Source organism: Schistocerca gregaria, chromosome 2 (assembly GCF_023897955.1).
Source record: "Schistocerca gregaria isolate iqSchGreg1 chromosome 2, iqSchGreg1.2, whole genome shotgun sequence".
NCBI classification, from domain to species: domain Eukaryota; kingdom Metazoa; phylum Arthropoda; class Insecta; order Orthoptera; family Acrididae; genus Schistocerca; species Schistocerca gregaria.
The window spans coordinates 594,532,792-594,554,652 of record NC_064921.1 but is presented as its reverse complement, the minus strand read 5'-3'; the positions used below and the strand labels follow the sequence as shown (position 1 = coordinate 594,554,652).

Here is a 21,861-nt window from a genome sequence, read left to right as displayed (position 1 = left end):
TAATGCTTTTAATAATTAAGAATGTAAAAGTTTATAATTTTACACAGTCAATCTTTTAATTAAAAGTATACTAGTCAAATCTCAGCCAATTAAAATGAAGTGACTGGAGAGAAGCACCAGTCATCACTTGTGACTCTTTTAAAGATCTAACAGATTACAACTGAGTCACCAGATTTTAATTTTTGATTACAATAAATGGTACTGTGGATGCATCCCCAGCAATAATGTGTATTAAGAGATTAAACAACAAGTTAATGAATGAGTCAGCCACTATTTACATTAAATGTAAGACAATTAATATGTCAATATTGGTAAAGATGATACTGTTGTGGGAATGATTGAATTCAGACAACAATGCCTTTCACACTATTATTATGTTTTATTTCTTTTCTTAAAAAAAGAACTTGTTAACAGACCTTAAATAACAAGGTCAGGAATAAGATACGACAATATATCTCATTATTTCACAAAAGTGAGTATTTTGCATCAAAATAATCCCTTCTTTAACTGAAGGAATATACAGTTTACATTTACTACAAAGACAAAAAGAAGAAACTATGTCTTTCACATGGATCAAACCATTTTCCACTTCAGATGTAAAACATTAATGATTCTTATAATACAGCAAAACAGATAGTGGTACAAAGTAAATTTGAAAAAGATGTTTTGTCTCCAAATGTTCTGACAATCTGTCAGTATAACCATATGCTCTTTCCTCAGATTTCACAGTTGTGTCACAACTAAACTGCTTCAGCTTGTTCTCTCAGAGACAAAAAGCTAGCAAATGACCTAGGACAAAGCGCTACTTTCCAAATAATTTTCTCTACATACCAAATCATGTTAAATACTTGCTATTAATGTTAGTTACACAAGATCCACCCAACAATGATCTTCAACGACACTGTTGGTGACTGTTTACAGTTATTCGCTTCTCCAATTCCACCTCGGGTTTAAAACACATGTAACTGTAGTCATTTCAATAACTTAATTAAAATAAAAATTCAGTTGCCACTGAAAATTAATTTCACTGCACTACTCATCAGCTAGGTGTTGCACTAGTTGACATAATGCTTTTGTGTTTCAATATGACAGTTCTCTTATTACTGCTAATGTATTTGCACTACATCCACCTAGGTCACTAGCCACCAATTTGTCTGTAATGCATTGTCAATTTTTACCAAATTAAGTGTCAAAACACACATTAATTATTAAAACCAGACTTTTAAAATATTGTTGAAGCAATAATGGACTGAATGTATGGCAAAAGTACTAATGTACAGTGACATCTTTCACCTTTAAAAAAGCAGTACTTAGTCTCACCTGCAAACAGTCACAGAATGTTCAAAATTCTGCCTTTGAGTTCATGCATGAAACTTGTGATTTAATCTGAACAGCAGTAGTTAGCCAAATAAAACTGTCAATCCAGTATACATATACTGAATCTAACACTTAAAACATCTCACAGGGAATGAACGAATGAATGAAATGACCTCCAAACTTCTACGGTTTTGGAAACATAGAGAGTATTGCAGCACATATCTTTTGTGGATTTGTTTCATCTGGATACAACTGCATAGCTTTCTGAACCTGTTCCTCAGGGAATATTGATGCCAGATGGTAATGTAACCGGCGCCTGGCATCCTCCGTACCAGAGGAAGAGAACTGCTGGTGCGGTGGTGGCATGTGTTGTGGAGGTGGCCAAACGACAGATGGCACTGGTGTAGGTGGGAGCCACACAGGTAGATTTGAGGGTACGGGCAGAGGGGCATCACTCAAATTCAGCTGAGGATCAGAAGTCGAACTGAGGCGATGCACGTGTCGAGGCCCTGGACCCGAAGGGGGTGGAACGGGCGTGTTCCAGTGGCGGCAAGTGTCTGGCGCAGATGCGATGCGTGTCACACTCTGGTGCCAGGATGGCGACGGTGACTGTGACGACTGTGGCTGCACTCCACCACCCGCACTGTGGCGTGCGGCCAACGGTCGATGCTGTTGTGGTGCTTGTGACGAAGGTGCACTACTGCCACTTCCGTAAGCATGTCCTCGCAGTTGGAAAAGTCTTGCATCATATGCAGGGTTCAGTGTCAACTGCCTCTGGAGCTTCCGGTGAAGATTGACACCTGACCCCACAGCTTCCTGTGCAGGAGGGGGGCTCTCTGCAGGCTCAGGTGCCAACCTCTGTGGCGGTGCAGGGAACTGCTGCCCATGAGTGCTCCACGTGTTGCCCCATGTGCCATAGGGAGTAGGTGGAGGTCCAGACATTTGTTGGTATGTGGCATACCCAACTTCAGGAGTCTGGTGCTGCTGTGCTGCGACGTTTTCCACACTGCGACTTTTTGGAACGCTGCATCCATTACCTGATTTTGGTGACTGCTCTGTGAGAGAGACAGGAACAATAGGCGTTGGAGCAGTCGATTTAGTTCGTGCCAGAGGAATCTTTCGAGGCTGTGCTGCCAAAGCGTCAGAATGCTCTGGCAAAGGAAGGCTCACAGATTTACCTTTGAGTTGTGTGCCTGAAAAAAAAAAAAGAGGAAAATAATTTTTCAGCTTACTTTATTTTTTAACTGTCAGTGACTACTGCTGAAATAATGTTTCTGTTGTGTTGTCAGATAAGAAACAACGAGAAAAATTATCACCAAGATCTATCTTGTCTATGACAAACAACAGTAGTGGATTACCTGTCAAATAAGAAGATTGGACAGGAGGAAGGACACAAAAACTAAGGCTACTTGTATGTATTGTGGGACTTAGGACCAACAAGTATTATACCATTTTTTGTGCTATTCCTGACCTCCATAATAAGGAATACGAAGATACAAACTTTAGATGCCATGCAATTGTGTATCTGAAACTAAAGTCTGACTGTACTTGTGCTAGGTAATAAAATTTGTCTGTAACTGGAGTAAAAAGTGCATGATTTACAACTAACAATCATTGATAATTACTGTCAATAGACTTAACGATTTTCTTGATGTTTAAATTATACATGGTGCATTGAAAAAAAATGGGTAACAATTAGTGATTGTATTCCCCTTTTAAAGGCAAAAAGAAAAGCACATATCAATGTTGGTCCATAAACGCTTTGCTTTTAAATTATGAGACAGGCAATTAATGCTACTATCCTGTATATATGTATGTATGTATGTATGTGTGTGTGTGGGTGTGGGTGTGGGGGGGGGGGGGGGGGGGGCTGCACAGACCATGTCACTACATATGTGCAATAACAGCAGCAGTAACTAACTAAGAATTCCCACACCCATGTAACCATTTACTTTTACATGAACAAATCCATTCCTACCACCAATCATTTTTATGCACCCTATTTGAGGACACACCTCAAACTTCAAGGAAATTACATAATCTATAAAAAAAGTAACCTGGTTCCTTTCACTGCAATTAGTTTAGAAACAATATTTAGTGTTACAGCTTTATATTATTCAGAAAGAAAAGAAATTTCTTCTCTCTTCAACCCACCAGGACTGCAGTCACGACTCTCCATTCCACGTGCCTGCAACTGCCGCTGAGCATTTTCAACAAGTCGCTCGGTGACTGATTTATGTGGAAGTGGGCCACGCTCTGGGTGATGGAATTTGCACTTGTTTCCGTAAGTGCATTTTTTACCATACGGACATGGTGGAGGAGGGTCACCACGTTGCTGCATACGAAGAAAAGCATCCAATGTTGGACCAGAACGTCCCAGTGGGTCATCAGGTGGCATGAATCTGCAAAGAAATTATGATATAGTAGCCAGTTGCATAAAGTTTCAAAAGAAATAGAAAAATCAAAGGATTGTTTATGAAAGAGTCAGTATATAAGGCTATGGAGCAATGAGTTTGAAGAGATTTGTTGAAGTTAAGATTGTGGTCAATCACTTTGTAGTGCTGTGCAATTTCAAGGCTTATATGATATTATTTCAAGGCAAATCAAATTCAAAATAACGTTCTCCACAGAACTTTCACAATAAAAATAATGTACTTGATATGGATTATCGTACATTCCAAATTTCACCTTGCTGCATAGTGTGAACTAAACACATGTAACTGAACATGGCTTTTATTTCTGAATTAACTTGGGTAAGAAAATTTTATGGAAAGTAACAATTCATTTGTGAAACTTATCTTACACAGCACTTGGATGCAAATATATTTGTAATCAATTGCATGGTGTAACACCGAAACATCTCTTTACACACCTGTCGTTCACAAAAGAATACATGAGGATTCGCTCTGCAACAACTTTTCGGTACTCTGGGCTCTCTTGTACCAGATCTCTGTAATTATCATTAGAAACAACAATTCCATCAACTGCAGATGCCAACTTCAAGATGTAACGATCGTCATAGCATATCAATCGTTTGCCTCCAACCAATCTCGAAGGTGTGAAAACGAGGCAACGATCTCTCTCGAGCTCCGTGAGGATTTCTTGATCTGAAAATAAACCCATTTGAAGAATCAGCTTTTGTTCACACATTACACATGGAGAAGAAATATTGGGTTCCAGTTCAATAATACTACTTAACTGGTGGTTCTAGAATCATTATAAATGAGTTAAAATCTTTTGATTCCAGTTCCGTTTGAACAAGAAGTAATACTAAGCTTCAGTTATGTATTATAATATTATACTTCTTTACTTAAGCAAGTAATAAGCATCATGAAAATGTGTTTAACTATGACTTTTTCAAAATCCTATAGTTTTTAACATTTCTACAACTCATAGTAATAACAATAGTGTGAACATTGCACCTCACATACTCTCACCTGTAACTGGATTATCTGGGCGTGCTGCTTCTTTACGCCATTTTGGAACAAATACTGTTATATCTTTGTGCCCTCTTGCTCTGAACCAGTCCACACAAATCTTTATTCCTCGGCAAGAAAATACTTCCTTGTTACCATGGCTAAAAACAAAAATAACATTTTTACAAACTGAACTTCATGCAACACACAATTTTAAGAAATCTGATAACATAAGAAAGAACACAGAAAGAGATGAGCTCTGTCACTGGTTATTTCTGCAGCTTTTGAAACTGTTTTACTGATTCTATTCATGTCTCATGGGGGCAATCAAATTTTAATGATGATTTATAAATTTCACGGCTGTCACATTTCCATACTTGACGCTGCTTCCCCATTTATGTAATGACCAAAGCAATATAACAAAGATTTTTTTCAAATAAAAAAAGCATCAGAAAAACAAACAAAAATGAATTGTGTCACAACAAGCACGCAGTTCAAGATACATGCTTCTGCACACTAGCGCTGTACTTGAGAAGGAATGTCACTATACTGATTACAATCTGTGACATGAGAAGTTGGGAGATCATATGCAAACCATGAATACATAGTAATAACAAATTCTTCTAGATATCAATGAGCAAAGCCTAATTAATCTAGTACAGGTGGAAGTCTCAAAACGGTCTTGGGGCTTGGGGAGAATCTGGATAAATGTTCTCGGACCAGCCCTGCTAATAACACACACACACACACACACACACACACACACACACACACACACACACACACACATTTATTCTATATTTGTGGCCGAAATGGAGAGACTGCTACAGGAAACACAAAATGTAATCTATGAGGCACAGGAATAGATGCCAACTGTGTTGAAATATGTATGGGTAAACACAACATTTAACTTTTTTCTTGTTAGATGGTGACCACTTTAAACAACAACTACTAATAATGGCAAATGATCTGTGATGTGTATCACTGGGACGTGGAAATGTAAATGACGGCCTACTATCATATTCTCTTCCCTACACAACAGTACCCATCCACTTCCTAATGAAATACGTTATCCCTTCACAGCTTAACAAATGGTCACAATATTCGACATGCTCATGAAGCATTAACATTCAATCGATGCTGCCAAATTTGCTGGACTTGCGTGACGAGGTTCAAACTCCATGCGACGGATCTCACTAGTACGCTATGAAATCAATGGTAAGACATAGGAAATGCTGCGTGAGTAAATATGGCGGCCAGATAAAGAGCGGAGACAGTCTTCAACTCATTCGTGTCGTGCATGATCGTTCCGATTTTCGATCCGTTTTGTGTGTAACAAAGCTTGCCGCCTCTCACTATACCATCTGCCCAAACAACATCGAGATCTAAATTTTAGTCGTGTCTTGATGACTGGAGTACTGTGTGTAAAACCTCGCCGTAGAAGAAGAAAGAATGATTAAAGTCCAGTCGACAACGAGATCATTAGGAGACTGAGCACAAGCTCGGATTAGGGAAGGAAATCGGTCGTGCACCTCACAAAGAAACCATCCGGGCATTTGCCTTAAGCGAGGTAGGAAAATCATACAAAACATGCAGGGTGGCTATAATCAAACTTTCACTGCTTGAGGCAGAGCTGAGTGAAAACTATTGCCATATGGGTACCCAACTAAATAACAATGACGTTCAGACTCTGCGCAGGATTTGCGTTGTTGGTATTGTTAGTGTCGACACATACTGGCATGGCGAAGTAGAGCTGAAACGCTAAGTATCAGTGTGCATTACAACTGCAGTCACTCAACACAAGTCTGAACAAGGTGAGCAGGGCCTCGCTCATCAAGCTGTTTCATCAAATCAGCGGTAGTGCTACTGCTCTTCGAGAGTATCGATGCTTAAAGGAATACGGAGAGGCTAGTTCCGCACCTAGGTTGATGAACATGGTTCGGAAGTTCAAACTAACTGGAGATTTGGGAATTCTCCTGGAAGAATTGCTCCACAAAATGTTGAATTTGCTGTTGCCATAGCTGAGAATTCTGGACGCAATGTGCGATCTTGAGGCAGTGCACGAGCTTTGACGACAGCTGAACATGTCTGAACACTCCATGGCCCACAGTAAGGAAAGCGCTGCGCCAAATTGTGAAATGTACCTCTAGCGTGGCTCCAGGTTGTCGTGCATGCAAATGATCGTCACACTGAGAGAAGTTTGTAACCTGGAACGTAAACATAGTACGGAAATAACGAATGTTATCTCTCTTTTCCGTAAACTGAAATGCGTTTTTTTCCCCTTCCACACGTCTTTACAAATGTTTTCACAACAAAGTTTCATTGTCCTAGGATCCTTCATTTTTCATGGGGGCTCTTTCAAGAAGTGGAAGTTAAATTTTAGTAATTATTTGTATGTGGAATGTCGAACGGATATTTTAACCGTTGCCGACTGTAAATCCTCGCGGTCACCGCTGTGAAATTTCTGTAAAAATACCAGCGTACACACTCAAGGTCACATTTATTTAGTTTTTATGCGAAGTAATACAGCAAAAGTTGCTGACACAGCCCCGAGGTACCTGCCGAATAGATACACACATCTTCAGAGAAATTATAAATTATGACGACTTGGACACGTCTAGAAGCTCGTGCAGGTGCTTCAAGCGTTTTTAAAACCACACAGTCATTACTACACAAGCACGCTACCGGAACGAGTGCATTGTACAAATAGGAACATTATGGGGCAGCCCAGAGATTAACTCAAGTATCTCCAACTGGACGCTGCAGGAGCTCAAAGCACAATTAGTACTTCCGTACGTCACAGAAGAGGCGTTTGAAAACACGACTGATCGCCGCCAACAACTCTCAAATCCGCTTCAGCTGACTGTAGGTTGATACTATCCGTGAGGTGCAGTGCTTCAGACACAGGATTACCGTGTTCAGGCCATTCAGTCCTCCTTCCAATGATCCACTTATGTGTACGATTCATTTAAGACCCTATATAAGTGCGACATAGCAGCTTGGTGAAGAAAGTGCCAATATTTGTAACGGTTTTATAAAGATTTTGTAACTGCATCTGATGAAACAGTTTATAGCACTTGAAAATATCTGCAAGTAGTGCTAAGGGTGCCGTTATAGCTACGAAGTGGCGTCGCTGTTGCTGTAGACAATAGCTTCTGTGGCGCCGCACTGTTCACATCAATGATAAATCAGTTTGCGTCGATGTACTGATGTTCCAAATAGCTGCTCTCTGCAATACTGCAATTGACTCCATTCCCCGTTGTGTACCAGAGCATAATCTTTCTGGGAGGGATTCTAGCAAATATCAGAACGTTTCTTCTTACGAAACCAATCTTGCTTTAAAAATTCTCCTGAAAGAATTCCGCCTGCACTGGAATCCCAAAACGTTGCTCTGTCTCACCCTGGAACTGCGAAGGATTCAAATACAAATATTAGATTGAGGTACCGTCACAGTTCGAAATTAGCATTCGAGTTTTAATTATGAACATTAGAGATCGCTGACAGACTTACGGAAGATGCAATCAAATACTGTCACAGCAGTACTCATTGGAATTTCCAGGAGACAACTGAGTGAGTTTTCCTAGTTCACGTCTACATCTACATCCATACTCCGCAAGCCACCTGACGTTGTGTGGCGGAGGGTACCCTGAGTACCTCTATCGGTTCTCCCTTCTATTCCAGTCTCGTATTGTTCGTGGAAAGAAGGATTGTCGGTATGCTTCTGTGTGGGCTCTAATCTCTCATTTTATCCTCATGGTCTCTTCGCGAGATATACGTAGGAGGGAGCAATATACTACTTGACTCTTCGGTGAAGGTATTTCTTTTTACTCTTCGGTGAAGGTATGTTCTCGAAACTTTAACAAAAGCCCGTACCGAGCTACTGAGCGTCTCTCCTGCAGAGTCTTCCACTGCAGTTTATCTATCATCTCCGTAACGCTTTCGCGATTACTAAATGATCCTGTAACGAAGCGCGCTGCTCTCCGTTGGATCTTCTCTATCTCTTCTATCAACCCTATATGGTACGGATCCCACACTGCTGAGCAGTATTCAAGCAGTGAACGAACAAGCGTACTGTAACCTACTTCCTTTGTTTCCGACCTGCATTTCCTTAGGATTCTTCCAACGAATCTCAGTCTGGCATCTGCTTTACCGACGATCAACTTTATATGATCATTCCATTTTAAATCACTCCTCATGCGTACTCCCAGATAATTTATGGAATAAACTGCTTCCACTTGCTGATCTGCTATTTTGTAGCTAAATGATAGGGGAACTATCTTTCTATGTATTCGCAGCACATTACACTTGTCTACATTGAGATTCAATTGCCACTCCCTGCACCATGCGTCAATTCGCTGCAGATCCTCCTGCATTTCAGTACAATTTTCCATTGTTACAACCTCTCTATACACCACAGCATCATCCGCAAAAAGCCTCAGTGAACTTCCTATGTCATCCACAAGGTCATTTATGTAAATTGTGATACTCCTCTGCGGCACACCTGAAATCACCCTTACTTCGGAAGACTTCTCTCCATTGAGAATGACATGCTGCGTTCTGTTATCTAGGAACTATTCAATCCAATCACACAATTGGTCTGATAGTCCATATGTCAGTGGTGACAACCACCACTGGCTGCGCATTGGAACAGCCATGCCTCGACTTTATGACCAATGTGGCAATTCACAAAAGGTATTTAAAGCCATCTGAATTTCTTCCACATTTCAACGGTATTGACTCCTCTTTCATTTAATAGATAGCTCTTAATGGAATCACAGCTGCCCTGTTAGTCTGCAAAAATAACTTACTACCGGGACCACATAAAAGTGACTGCAGAAAAAGCAAATGCCAAACAGATTCAACTGGAGGATCCTCCGGAAGTGTAGTCCAGCCACGGAAGAGGTGGTTTAGAAAACCCTCGTTCGAGCGACACTAGAGACACTGTTCGTCTGTCTAAAACACTTACGAAATAGGATTGATCTATGAAATAGAAATATGTAAAGGAACGCCCAGGTTTCTTTATTTAGCGCGAAAGCGTTACGAAGATGCTTTTCAAACTACAGTGACACGCTACAAGAGCCCAAGAATCAACCAAAATATATCTTCCTCAGGCAACGTATATATCGCGGAAAATATCATGAAGATAAAATTAAAGACATTCGAGCTTTCGCAGTGGCTTCCCAACGATCGTTCCTCCCGCGCAGCATCCGCAACTTGAACAAGATAAGATGGAGGGGTGGCGGGGAGGGAGGAACACAGTGATTAGCAAAGTACTCTCCGCCACACACCATACGGTAACTTGCAAAGTATAGATGCAAACGTGAAAAAGAATATCATAGCAGCCTGTGACAAATTTTGTTTCAAATCACTGCAGAAACTTTCGAAGAGATGGAAAAGGCAACATATTTTTGTCGCTGAATTTGTACTAAGCGAAGGAGGGGGGGGGGGGGGGACAAGTTATTTCTCGAGGAACGATGATGAATGATAACCCTTGAGCTGAATTTCCTTGTATGTGCCAAGTGCGCGGGATCTCCTCCGAGATGTCAAGAGATAAATGAGATGCTGGCGAAACTGTTCACACCATCACAAAGGTATAGATTAATCTCAATATCCTTCTGCCAATCATTACCGACGACGAAACGTGGTGGTGTAAAATCGATTCACTGCAACTTGGAGAGCTGATGTAGACCACAGCCGTATTGGGGTGGTCTTGCGCCACCGACAGAACTGCCGAAGCTACGTTCCCCCGCCCCCCTGTAAAGCTAACTTTCTGTAGTTCGGAGAGTTAATAAATTCTACAACACAATTAGTATGTTTAATAGAAAAGAACCACAGCAAAACCAAATGTCGAAGATTTGATACAATAACTACAAGGCTTAAAAGTTTAGTGCAGTGATTAGGAAAGAAATTTAAGACTTTCAAAGCTTTGTTTTTATGCGCGCCAGAGTTTCATTCTAGCTAGAACAACAAAATACTTCATGCATAAGGAAGGCCAACTTTCAGTGGTCTTACGACATCACATGCTTAAGCAATGCAATGGTCAACCCTGTTCGTGGTTCATGGAATAGTGTCCCAGTTGCAGAGTGAAACAGAGCGACATCCAGAGGCAACGAAAATTTCATTTGAAATATTTCGTACAATTATTAATCGAACTTTAAGATTTAAATGCTGTCATAATCCACTCGTTAAGAGGCAGAATCTAACGTTAAGCTTTAACACAGTGAAGCAACAATTGCAGTTACAAACTGTGAATATGCCTTGAAGCAGAGTAACTCACGGCTCGTCAATAGCCACACTAAATTCATCCAGTGTCTGAAAATGAGAACACTTAGTGAGTTGTAACAAACTTTACGCATAGTTTCAAACCTTTCCTAAACTTTTTCTCGATTCCGTGTAACGTCAAATATTTAACACATCAACTCATTCGTAAAGTAATATGTAAAACCTGTCTCTTGCCAATCATGAAGTAAACTCTGCAGACCGGTGTCATAAATAAGAGTGTCAGATACAGGCGTATGATGAAATGAAGTTCCCTAAGTCAGTTCAGAGAGAGAGAGAGAGAGAGAGAGAGAGAGAGAGAGAGAGAGAGAGAGAGAGAGAGAGAGAGAGAGAGAGAGAGAGAGAGAGGGGGGGGGGGGGGGAACGAATATTTAAGAACCGACGTGGAGGTGAGTTCGACCACGGTGTGAAGAATGAGCGCTGCAAGATTGAATTGGTTAGGTGATGTGAAGCGAATGCACCCGACTAACTCCACTTCATTACCTGGAGACAGGGGTACGAGGAAAAAGACCGTAGGGCGGCATAGAAAGAGTTGGACCGACAATGACGGTCCCAAGGGCAAAGGAGTAATGTGGGATCCAATGGACAGAGAACAGCTATACCAGGACAGAAATCAATGGAGACATATCGTTCACAACGTTCCTCATCGGCCCGCTGGAAGAAAAGCCTGATGATGATGATGGTACCTCAATGAAGTAACAACAGGATCTCCATTGCTCAAAATGAGCATGAGGCGGATAATACAAGAGGGGGAGTAGAAGAACTAATGCATCTCTTCCGATTAATTCTGATATATCTTTTTTGTAATTTTTGCACCCGCTGTACGCACCCTTGGCAGAGGCCTAGCTGGCCGTCCGCACGGTAAGGTTGTGACGTAGGCGTACTAGTGAGACAGTATCGAGAGAAAGCAGTGGGATGTGTACCTCATGGCGACGTTGCTGCCGTCGATGACGATGGGTCGCAGCGGCACCTGCGGCTGCGCGGCGGGGGCGGTGGTGGCCGGCAGCGGCAGCGGCAGGTCGTCGGCGGGGTCCGCGGCGCCGGCCGCCCCCGCGCCGCCGCACACCGCCGCCCCCGGGCAGGCGACCGCGAGGCCGGCGTCTTCGGCCGCGAGCGCCAGCACGGGGTCCTGGCGCAGCTGCTGCTGCTGGTGTTGGTGCTGCGCGCCCAGGCGCACCAGCTCGGCCAGCAGCTCGTTCTGCGCGGGCGCTGGGCCCAGCTTGAGAAGCGCCGCCTGCACCAGCCGCTCCGAGTAGCCCAGCTTGACGCCGAACTCGACGCGCGCCGTGTAGCCCGGGTCGTGCTGCGCCTGCGCCGCCGCCGGCTGCTCGCACGACACGTACTCGGCGAATTCGGCGCCCAGCGTGTCGGAGACGGTGCGGCTCACGTCGTGGTGCTGGCCGTGGCCGGCGCCGCCCGCGGACGTCGGCTGCGCCTGCGGCGGGGCGCCGACCGCCGGGCCCTCCTCCGCCTCGAAGTCGGAGTCGTAGCTCGAGTCGTCGCACGACTCGCCGCTCGCCACACCGCACACCGAGTCAACATAGCTCTGCGAACACACGACAGCGCACTCGTGTTAGCACGGCAAACCTGTCAGTGCTGCAGCTGCATCACAGCTTTCGAAATGCTACATGGTGAGTAGGAGGGCGCGGGTCGTAGAACAGGGATAGGATTGGCAGTAATGGAACCCCCTCCCCCAAAAATAGCAACAGCTTCCTGGAGTATAGAGCGTCCATAAATGCTTACCCTCATTTCAAAATTAGATATTTATTATATTTATGACGACAACGTTTGTTTCTTGTTACAGGTCTACTAGGGATACCGTGAAGTTTCTGCACAGCTGTGTCTCATTAAAGTTTCTGTCCTACTATGGCAAGAAAGCACCTGATGCCAAATTAATGAGAATGTGGATGGTTCAGAAACGCACATGTAGAAACAGACTATCTGTTTCGGAGGAGACTGTGCACGCAGTTAAAACCGCATTCACGAGGTCGCTACAGAAATTGACTGGACACATCGTTCAAATGGCTCTAAGCACTATGGGACTTAACATCTGAGGTCATCAGTCCCCTAGACTTAGAACTACTTAAATCTAACTAACCTAAGGACATCACACACATCCATGCCCGAGGCAGGATTCGAACCTGCGACCGTAGCAGTCGCACGGTTCCGGACTGCGCGCCTAGAACCGCGAGACCACCGCGGCCGGCTCAGTTAATCGCTACAATGGCTGAATCTGGGGATCATAAAATCCTAATGTACGAGAACAGACCCGAGACAATTCAAAAGTTAATGTGCGGTGTCGATTAATGTGTGATGGAGTGAATGGCCCATTTTCCTTCCTTAAAAGCATTGTACGTGGTTATGGTTACCTAGAAATGATGAATTATGCCGTTCCCCAGGATATCCAAGACACCATCTTTCAGCAAGATGGCGCTCCCTCTCATTGGGCTCTAGAACTCCGCGATTTTCTTAATGAAACCCTCCCCAAACATGTAGATTTGCAGGGACAGCCCAATTCCATGGCCACCGGTATCACCTGACACTACCCCCTTAGATTCCTTTCTTTGGGAGTATGTGAAACATTGTGTTCAAAACAGCGGTTCCTGATAATGTCACTTTGCAACAACTCGTTAGAAATGCCACTCACACAATCACACCAGACATGTTGCATGGAAAGAGACTGAATACCGGCTTGCTATCTTGAGTGTTACCAGGGGTCCGCATGGTGAAGTGATTAAAATATTTAAGTATATTAATGCTTACACAAGGTTCAAAACTTAAATGGTATAATGCATGTTTCATTTGCTGCATCCAATAAAGATTTGCATTGTTTTGTTATTAGAGTAAACATTTATGGACACCATGTACAATAATGTATCCATTTTACTGGCTGTTGAGCTCCTTGCCTGTGGATTATATCATTTTAATAAATACAGCAATCAGTCGATGATAAATAGGATACTAGGCTGTGTTGCGCAAAAAAGTAAAAAAAAGTTAGTGCCACATCCGTAAGGGCATGAATCGGAATAACAGCAAGCAGAGAAGAAAGGGGCTGCAGCATGTAGTTAGCTGTCGATGTTTTTAACTGTGTACTGACTGAAGACTCAAATATGTATTGCGCTAACTTAAGAAGAGCGAAAGCCCGAAATGTGTATTAGCTTGAATAAAAATACGTAACAAAGCGGATGGTTGCTACCTTTAATAAAATAATAGTTTCCTAAAGCCCTTACATTTTGGCGTAGTGAGTGTCCCTGGGAGAAATGGTCAGTATCAGAGATATCGCAGGAACAATCATTCCAAACAAAATGTCTAGTCAACAGAGGCTCTAAAATGCGTACTACGGCTGTGGCTGAACATGACAAACAGTACGAAAGGTTTACGGCGCAGTTCTCTCGGGTTCTCTTTGATCTTTCGATTGCCCCGCGATCTAGTGACTAGTGTTGGTACAGTATAAACCTCCACGACCTTTCTTAGCGTATCTAACGCACTATGGGTTTTAGGAATGAGAGTGAGTGTGAAACACGAACTGAAATTTCTTCTAGGATGCAGGTCGTAAGTAACAAGGGCGACTAATAAATAAAGGATTGCAATCACGATCTTGTCTAATTCGCGAACTTTCTCTTGGTACTGGTGGTGGTGGTGGTGGTTAGTGTTTAACGTCCCGTCGACAACGAGGTCATTAGAGACGGAGCGCAAGCTCGGGTTAGGGAAGGAGTGGGAAGGATATCAGCCGTGCCCTTTCAAAGGAATCATCCCGGCATTTGCCTGAAACGATTTAGGGAAATCACGGAAAACCTAAATCAGGATGGCTGGAGACGGGATTGAACCGTCGTCCTCCCGAATGCGAGTCCAGTGTGCTAACCACTGCGCCACCTCGCTCGGTCTCTTGGTAGTGGGTAGCTATCTTTAACAGTGTGTTGCAGCTTAAATTACTATCGCGATAGCGATATTACGGTCAGTTTACTACGACACGTTTCGTTTGTTAGGCATTTAATTCTCGATTAATTTCTTCCTTGTTTCAGTTCCTTGTCGTTATCTTGTTGTCAAACTGATTTGTAACGCTTTTCCCAACTATTATAGTGGTATTTACACGAACATTAGCCCCTCGTAATAAATAAAATATTGCACTGGCTTCAGCCGCATAGTTACTTCCGTAAGACAATGTTATAGTCTTTTCCTCTTACCTTTACTTAAAAATCAGCTTAAGTGCTTATATATCCATACAAACCGGTACTTTATGACAGCTCTTACTGCAAATTTATTCAAATACAACAGTAGTTTGTGTAGCGATCAGATTTAACGCTATTTCACGTAATTACCAAATTCTAAGCAGAGGGATAGTTTGTTACGGCTATTTCGTACTTTCTCGTGTATCCCCAGCATTCGCGCCGCGCGAGTCGAACGTCACGTGATTGTTCGAACATGTATGATGTGTATCGAACGCTGCGGCGTATCGGAAAATTTCGAGCCCGTTCGAAAACGAGTGTCGTTTGCCAGCTCAATGCTTATCTTAAGAGCTATAAGCACTTGTTCATTAGAAAAAAATGTGTTTCACAGTACCTAAGATGACCAAGTGCTCTTCGCTCTTAAGGAACGTTTTAGAGCTCATGTTTACGAGACTTTTTGTTTCCAGTTATCATTCCTGTCACATTTCTGAATATGCACCTTCCTCCTGGGACACACTATATACCAGTCTCTATACTTTTTCAGCTAACTTTCGGAGATCAATAAACTGGCCTGAAAACTGTGGACCTCGAGAATGGGAAAGAATTCTGGTCGACTACAAGCAGGACATTCAGTAAGACAGGACTGGATGGGAAAGGCTCCGCACTAAGAAAAAATGAAGTCGGACTTTCCCAAATATAGGCGGAAGCGATTGAATCGTGTAAACTGCGAGACTGTGGAAGTTACAAGACCTTGCTGCTATTTTAGTTCCTAAACCAATTGCGTAAGACTGAAAATTCAATTTTTCGCACAAATGCGTTTCCAGTTGTGTGTTCCCCTGAAGTGCAATTGCTTAGAAGTTACATTACAGCGACCTACCAAACACTGATCCAAACAAATTATTATAGATTTCTTAGATATTGTTGCTATCAAAATAGCTAGCATTTGTGGTACTTGAGTGACTACGCGCAAGTACAGTGTGGGTCAATGAGTTACGTCACTGAAAACTGGAACATCTGAAGAACCAGCAGGGAATCCTGGTCAGGGCAAAGTAGGAACTGCGGAACTTCCTAGCAGCAGAGCAGCCCGTCGTCGGGAGTATACTCGCACAACAGCGCACGTTTCCTGCGAAGACGTACATGGCCGGGAGTTCGTCGACAAAATACAGTACAACGCTGGCTCCTATCGCTGGCCTTATACAAGCCAACACGCACGCAAACAAAAAAATTAATTACATTAAAAAATAGGCTAACTTTGGAATTTTAGAGCGATGAGCCTATTGTTTTTGTGCTCTTCAGTAACTATGAGTACACAATGAACTCCGCAAACCACCGTACGGTGCATGGCGGATGATGGCCTGCACCGGTGCTAGTGATTTCCTGTCCTGTTCCACTCGCAAATAGAGCGAGTGGACAACGACTGTCTAAAAGCACGACCCCTAATTTCTCCCATCTAATCTTCATGGTCCTTTTGCTAAATATACGTTGGCGGCAGAAGAATCGTTCTGCAATCGGCCTCAAGTAGCGGTTTTCTAAATTTGCGCAGTAGTGTCTTGCGGAAAGACCATCGCTTTCCTTCCAGGCTTCCTATCTGAGTTCAAGAAGCATCTGGGTAATACTGGCGTGCTGAGTCAACATACCGTTAACGAGTCTAGCAGCCCGCCTCTGAACTGCTTCGATGTCGTCCTTTAATCCAAAATACCACACGAGTGCTGCTGTTGTCATTTGAAATCGTGCTACAGATCGTGACTCCAGGTGTAGGTCCTGTGTGATTGGCACGCAGACAGATTGGTTGCAGTCCGTCAACCGGCGTCCTTGTAACCAAAACACGGCCATCACTGGCACCGAGGCAGAAGCAACCATCTTTCATCATAAAACACAAGAGACCGCCATCCTGCCCTACAATGAACTCTCGCTTGACATCACTTAAGTCGCAAATGGCGGTGGTTTGGGGTCAGTGCAATGCACGTTACAGGGAGTCTAGGCTGGTGCTGTCTTTTAAGTAATCGCTTTGTAACAGTTCGTCATGTCACTAACAACTCACTATGTCTATTCTTGAAGTTAGCAAAGGTTCACGACCGTTAGAGCGCGCATTTAAAACAAGCCATTTTGCCTCCTCATAGTGGTGCTAATAGCCCACTCTTATGCGGCTGGCGCGAAATTTGAACAGACCGTCTTTCAAGTGTAGGAACACGCCTCCTTCGTGTTGCGACTATTTTTCCGTATGCGAACGAGGCAGCGATCAGAAAGCATGTATGAATATACATATACTAAAAACTGAGGTGCGAGATAATTGCGGTAGAATGAAGCTGATAGGAGCACGCAGAAAAATGATTGCGGCAGACGCCGGCCGTGTAGACTGGGGCGCGTCAGATAAGAAAGCGTCCGGGAGTACAAGAGCCTGATAAGGGGGCGGCTGGCGTGTCGTACCGTTAGGCAGCCGCATTACGTAAGGTAAGGGGGCGGGGGAGGGGGGGGGGGGGGGGGCTCCCCGCAGCAGAGCGTGACCTGCGCAACCACGGGGCTCGCATCCGCCTTGCCTCCCCTCCCCTTCCCTCCCCCCCCTCCTCCCCAGCCTTTAATCCGAGCGGCCTTCACCGATGACGCCCAGCAGCTGACTCGGGCACACCCTCTGCCTTGCTGTAATGCCTCGCTTCCAGGAATCGTCCGCTCCCCCACATTCACCATTTCCATAAGGAACCGCACCACAGCCGGTGCAAGGTAAGTCCTAGTCGGAAATGCCTTTCGCTAAACCACAAAGGAGAACCACCATCCATTACAGCGGCCCTAGGCAACAAAAGCGACATCTGCCTCTCAGCACCTGAGTGAATGGTTGCGTGCCAGTGGCAGGAACTACAGTCCGCTGAAACTCTGTCGGACCGGATTTAAATCCAGAAGAGAAACAGTGTCCATGAAAGGACAAGAACAGGCATCAAATCCCGGTCTGGCACAATGTTTATGCATCAAGAAGGTTCATAACAACGTAGATTATTCTGCAGACTGGAATACTCATTTTAGAGTTGTTTCTGGTCCTGACCTAACGCAGAAAAACTACCGCATTCGATCCTCTCGGCAGTGAGACCAAGCACTTTCTTTTCAAGAGCAAAATAAGTTCCTCGGGAGCAAATTGTCCGACTTTTTGTCTCCCCATGGAGTCTTAACGTGCCTTTTTTTCTGCGCTCTTTCGAAAGATACTTTCCTGTTAGACAAATAAAACATTAACAGCTCGAAGTGACGCTGTACGAAAATTAATGTTCTGTGGAGCAAGTGTGTGCTTGTGCCTTCGCCTAGTACTCGATTTGAAACATTATTCGTTTTTAATCTTTCGCTTTAGCTTCGATATATTTTACCTAGCCAATCGATTCTAGTACAGAACCGCTAAAACACTGATTTTTCAGCACATTTTGCTGTCAGTGTTAATGTATTTTTTTGGACTGGGCATTTACATCTGGACATAGAAGATCACACTGTAAAGCATTTTGTTTGTGAGGAAATCAAGACGATAATGGACACTGCATTAAACACTTCTACAGTGGTCTCTGTTCGAACTGGTCTCACCAAGAGAACATAAAAGCTAAACTTAAAAACACCCCGGAACACCAGTTGTGAAAGGTAGTCCAACTGCAGAGACTCAAGCATTTCTATTGGAGTATTTCAAATAATGAAGAATTTCACAGCACAAACGTGAGAACTTTTTTTACTGGCAATTACAGCTTGTCAAAAGAGAATTACAGTGACATGACATATGACAACGCCCTTTGTGAAACTATACGCAAAAGCAGACGACGAATGTTCTGAATGCGAGGCTCCAGCTTGGGGAGACAACGCAGTTTCACATCCATACCAAAGTAAACATAATACCTATACTACACTTCACGAGTTGTGTCTGCCTCACATTTAGCGCATTATTCCGGAAATTTTTTGCGCAAGGCTTCGCACCTTTGGAAATCGTTGCTCACCGATTTCAACGGTCTGTTGAATATCGATCATAAAAAGCACACATTACTACAACACCTCAAAGTCTCAGTAGATAAGTCGATACATACTATGAAGTCCCCCGCCACATTTTTCTGTTTGTACGCCAAACATTATCTCAGAAGGTACTGTAGGGATTTGGTTCAAATGCCTCTGAGCACTATGGGATTTAACTTCTGAGGTCATCAGTCCCCTAGAACTCAGAACTACTTAAACCTGACTAACCTAAGGACATCACGCACATCCATGGCCGAGGCAGGATTCGAACCTGCGTCCGTAGCGGTCGTGCGAGTCCAGACTGTAGCGCCTAGAGCCGGCCGGCTACAGCAGGGATTTTTATACATTTTCACTAACAGATAGACTGATTCACGAGGAATCTCTGTGTGCATAATTTATTACCGCCACGACAGACAAGTCGTCCGGCCATAGATATTCAGTGCTATCCGTGTGAAGCCGGGCCATGTCCGTAGTACACATCTAGTATCTTTTTTTTGTGCTCACACTTGTCAGAAAGCATGCCCAAAATCAGCCAAAATTTTAAAAACTGTAGTCTATGTTACGTGGTACCCCAGGAAAAATAGCGCCTGTGTCGTATTCACAATTTTCACTGCCTTTTTTTGGTAAATATTTGAGCAAGTGTCCTTCGACGCTACGAAACAGCCCAGAAGATTCGCCAGGATGCCGAGTTCCTGCAGTAAAGAAGAGCCTGGTAGACGGTACAACAGGGCGATCTCTCTTAGCACTGCTCCGCACAGTAAGCCGCTAAATTCCGGAGCCAAACCGCAGTGGCGCGAGCTCAGAGGGCAGCAGTCGGCACGAACGGCGTGGCGGCTGCGGACAGCCGGATCTGGCGAGGCAGTGGTTTCCTAGCGTCGCACCTCGCGGATGCCCTTCCCGTGACGCAAACGGCGGCCCGCCACAGTCCGGTCACGGAGCGCGCCGGAACCCACAGCCACACGCACGGCGCGTGCTGCGGCGCAACAGGATACACGGACAGCTGGCGCAACCGGCCGGCGGGCCCAGTCCACCATCTTACGCACTATCATGTACACTAGCTGACCAGAAGTACCCGCACACCCCTATGTAATGCGGAATGATGTCACAAAAGGTGGATCCGCCGGGATAGTATGCCCGTCAGGATAGCTCAGCAATTTAGAACCTGGACTAAGCACTGGACATCACTTGAGAAACGAATCCACCAGGGACCTTTCCATTCTAAAGCTACTCAAGTCGACTGTTGGCGATGAGATTGTGAAGTGAAAACGCGAAGGAATAAACTCAGCCAAACGCAGACCAGGCACACCTTACGTACTGACGGACACGGACGTTCGAGCATTTTGGAGCGCAGATGCACAGCATCGCATTAAATCAACTGAACGAATCAGTCTTGAGTTCCAAAGTGCCACCTGCAAGGACCTATGACCGGTGCACCTTATGTACACATTATGTGTGCACCCCTTTCTGACATTACATTACCCTGTTATTAAATCCATGTTAATGGCCATGTCACCGTTCTTTGTTTGCAGCAGGTGGCTTTGATGAACACGACAATGAGTTCAGTTTCGGATTGGCCCACCATATCACCGAATCGAGAATTTACGGGGTGCTGCATTTACGGGGTGCTGCATTTACGGGATGCTGCATTTACGGGATGCTCTATGAACCCAACACCAAGAGCACAGAAACTGTTCTGGGTAGGGCTGCAAGATATGTAGCTGAGTTTCTCTCCAGAACAAGCCCAACACCTCGTCAAGTTCGTACCTCGACGTGCTACTGCAGTTTCGAAAGCCAGCACAGGAGTGACCCCCTGTTTATGACTTTCCGCGACATTTGGGCACTCAGTGTACTTGTGAGACTCGCGTATCGCTGGTGAGGAGGAGAGGTGAGACAGTCGGCGGAGGTGGTCCGTGAAGAGCGAGTGAGGCCGCGGGCCAGTGTGTGGGTCGAACGGAGGCCGCCAGCTTACGTAAGGCGAGAGGGGACGACGTGCTGTCAACAGCGCAGGCTCATCCGGGACAGGACAGCGCGCCGTCTGAAACCTTACACCGCGCCTCTCCTGCTCAACTTCCCAACTGGACTCGGTTCAGATTCTTCGATGTTGTTTACGAACGTCTGCGATCGTGTATAAAATTACGTGTATTTATACCAATCGCTGTTTCTCGCACACTGCCGAAACGGCAGGAGCATCTCTCCCCACATTTTGTGAGGGAATTACGAATTTGTTGTGGAAGTGGTGTGATTTGTGAGGTTTCAGCCGCCGAAATAATGCACATAAAAACGGCATCACGAACTTAGCCGGACATCAGGAATATACCCATGTCCTTTAAGTAACCGACATTAAAGGAGTTCATTTCATCAGCGACTGTTCGACAGTGTTGTTCCGCTGATCGGGTACCCTTGTAGCACATCCATTCAAGAGATTAATGAGGAATTACACATTACTTCGGCGACATTTACAAGAGAAGGGGGAGAAAGCTATAGGCCGGGGTACTTGCCTCCATTCAGCGCAGTGCTAAGACATCGAAAACCACTGCCAAAATATATACTCGTCTCTGATTTCGGACCATTTCTTTCAATGTGCTTCCCATCTTCTTCCGGATTTGATTCTACCAGAGGTTGGATATCCTTACTGTTGTGTGCAACAGGTTAACACAGTAAAAACACTGAGGCCCTACATCGTGTCCCCTGGTTTCGCGTGCAATCTTACTTCC

The 21,861-nt window shown here is 44.3% G+C and overlaps 1 protein-coding gene across 4 annotated transcripts in view; it reads right to left on the bottom strand.

The window, feature by feature from the left end:
* Positions 1-355: 355 nt before the first annotated feature.
* The window catches only part of LOC126334510 (endoribonuclease ZC3H12A-like), a 510,441-nt gene continuing 488,935 nt past the window's right edge, over positions 356-21,861 (bottom strand). For all 4 annotated transcript variants that reach the window (XM_049996853.1, XM_049996855.1, XM_049996856.1 and 1 more), the window contains exons 2-6: positions 11,936-12,558; positions 4,755-4,894; positions 4,190-4,424; positions 3,472-3,719; positions 356-2,510 (exon numbers count right to left, since the gene is read on the bottom strand). In XM_049996853.1, coding sequence (XP_049852810.1) covers positions 1,501-2,510; positions 3,472-3,719; positions 4,190-4,424; positions 4,755-4,894; positions 11,936-12,558 — 2,256 coding nt within the window. In that variant the 3' untranslated portion in view covers positions 356-1,500. The remainder of the gene's footprint in view (positions 2,511-3,471; positions 3,720-4,189; positions 4,425-4,754; positions 4,895-11,935; positions 12,559-21,861) is intronic.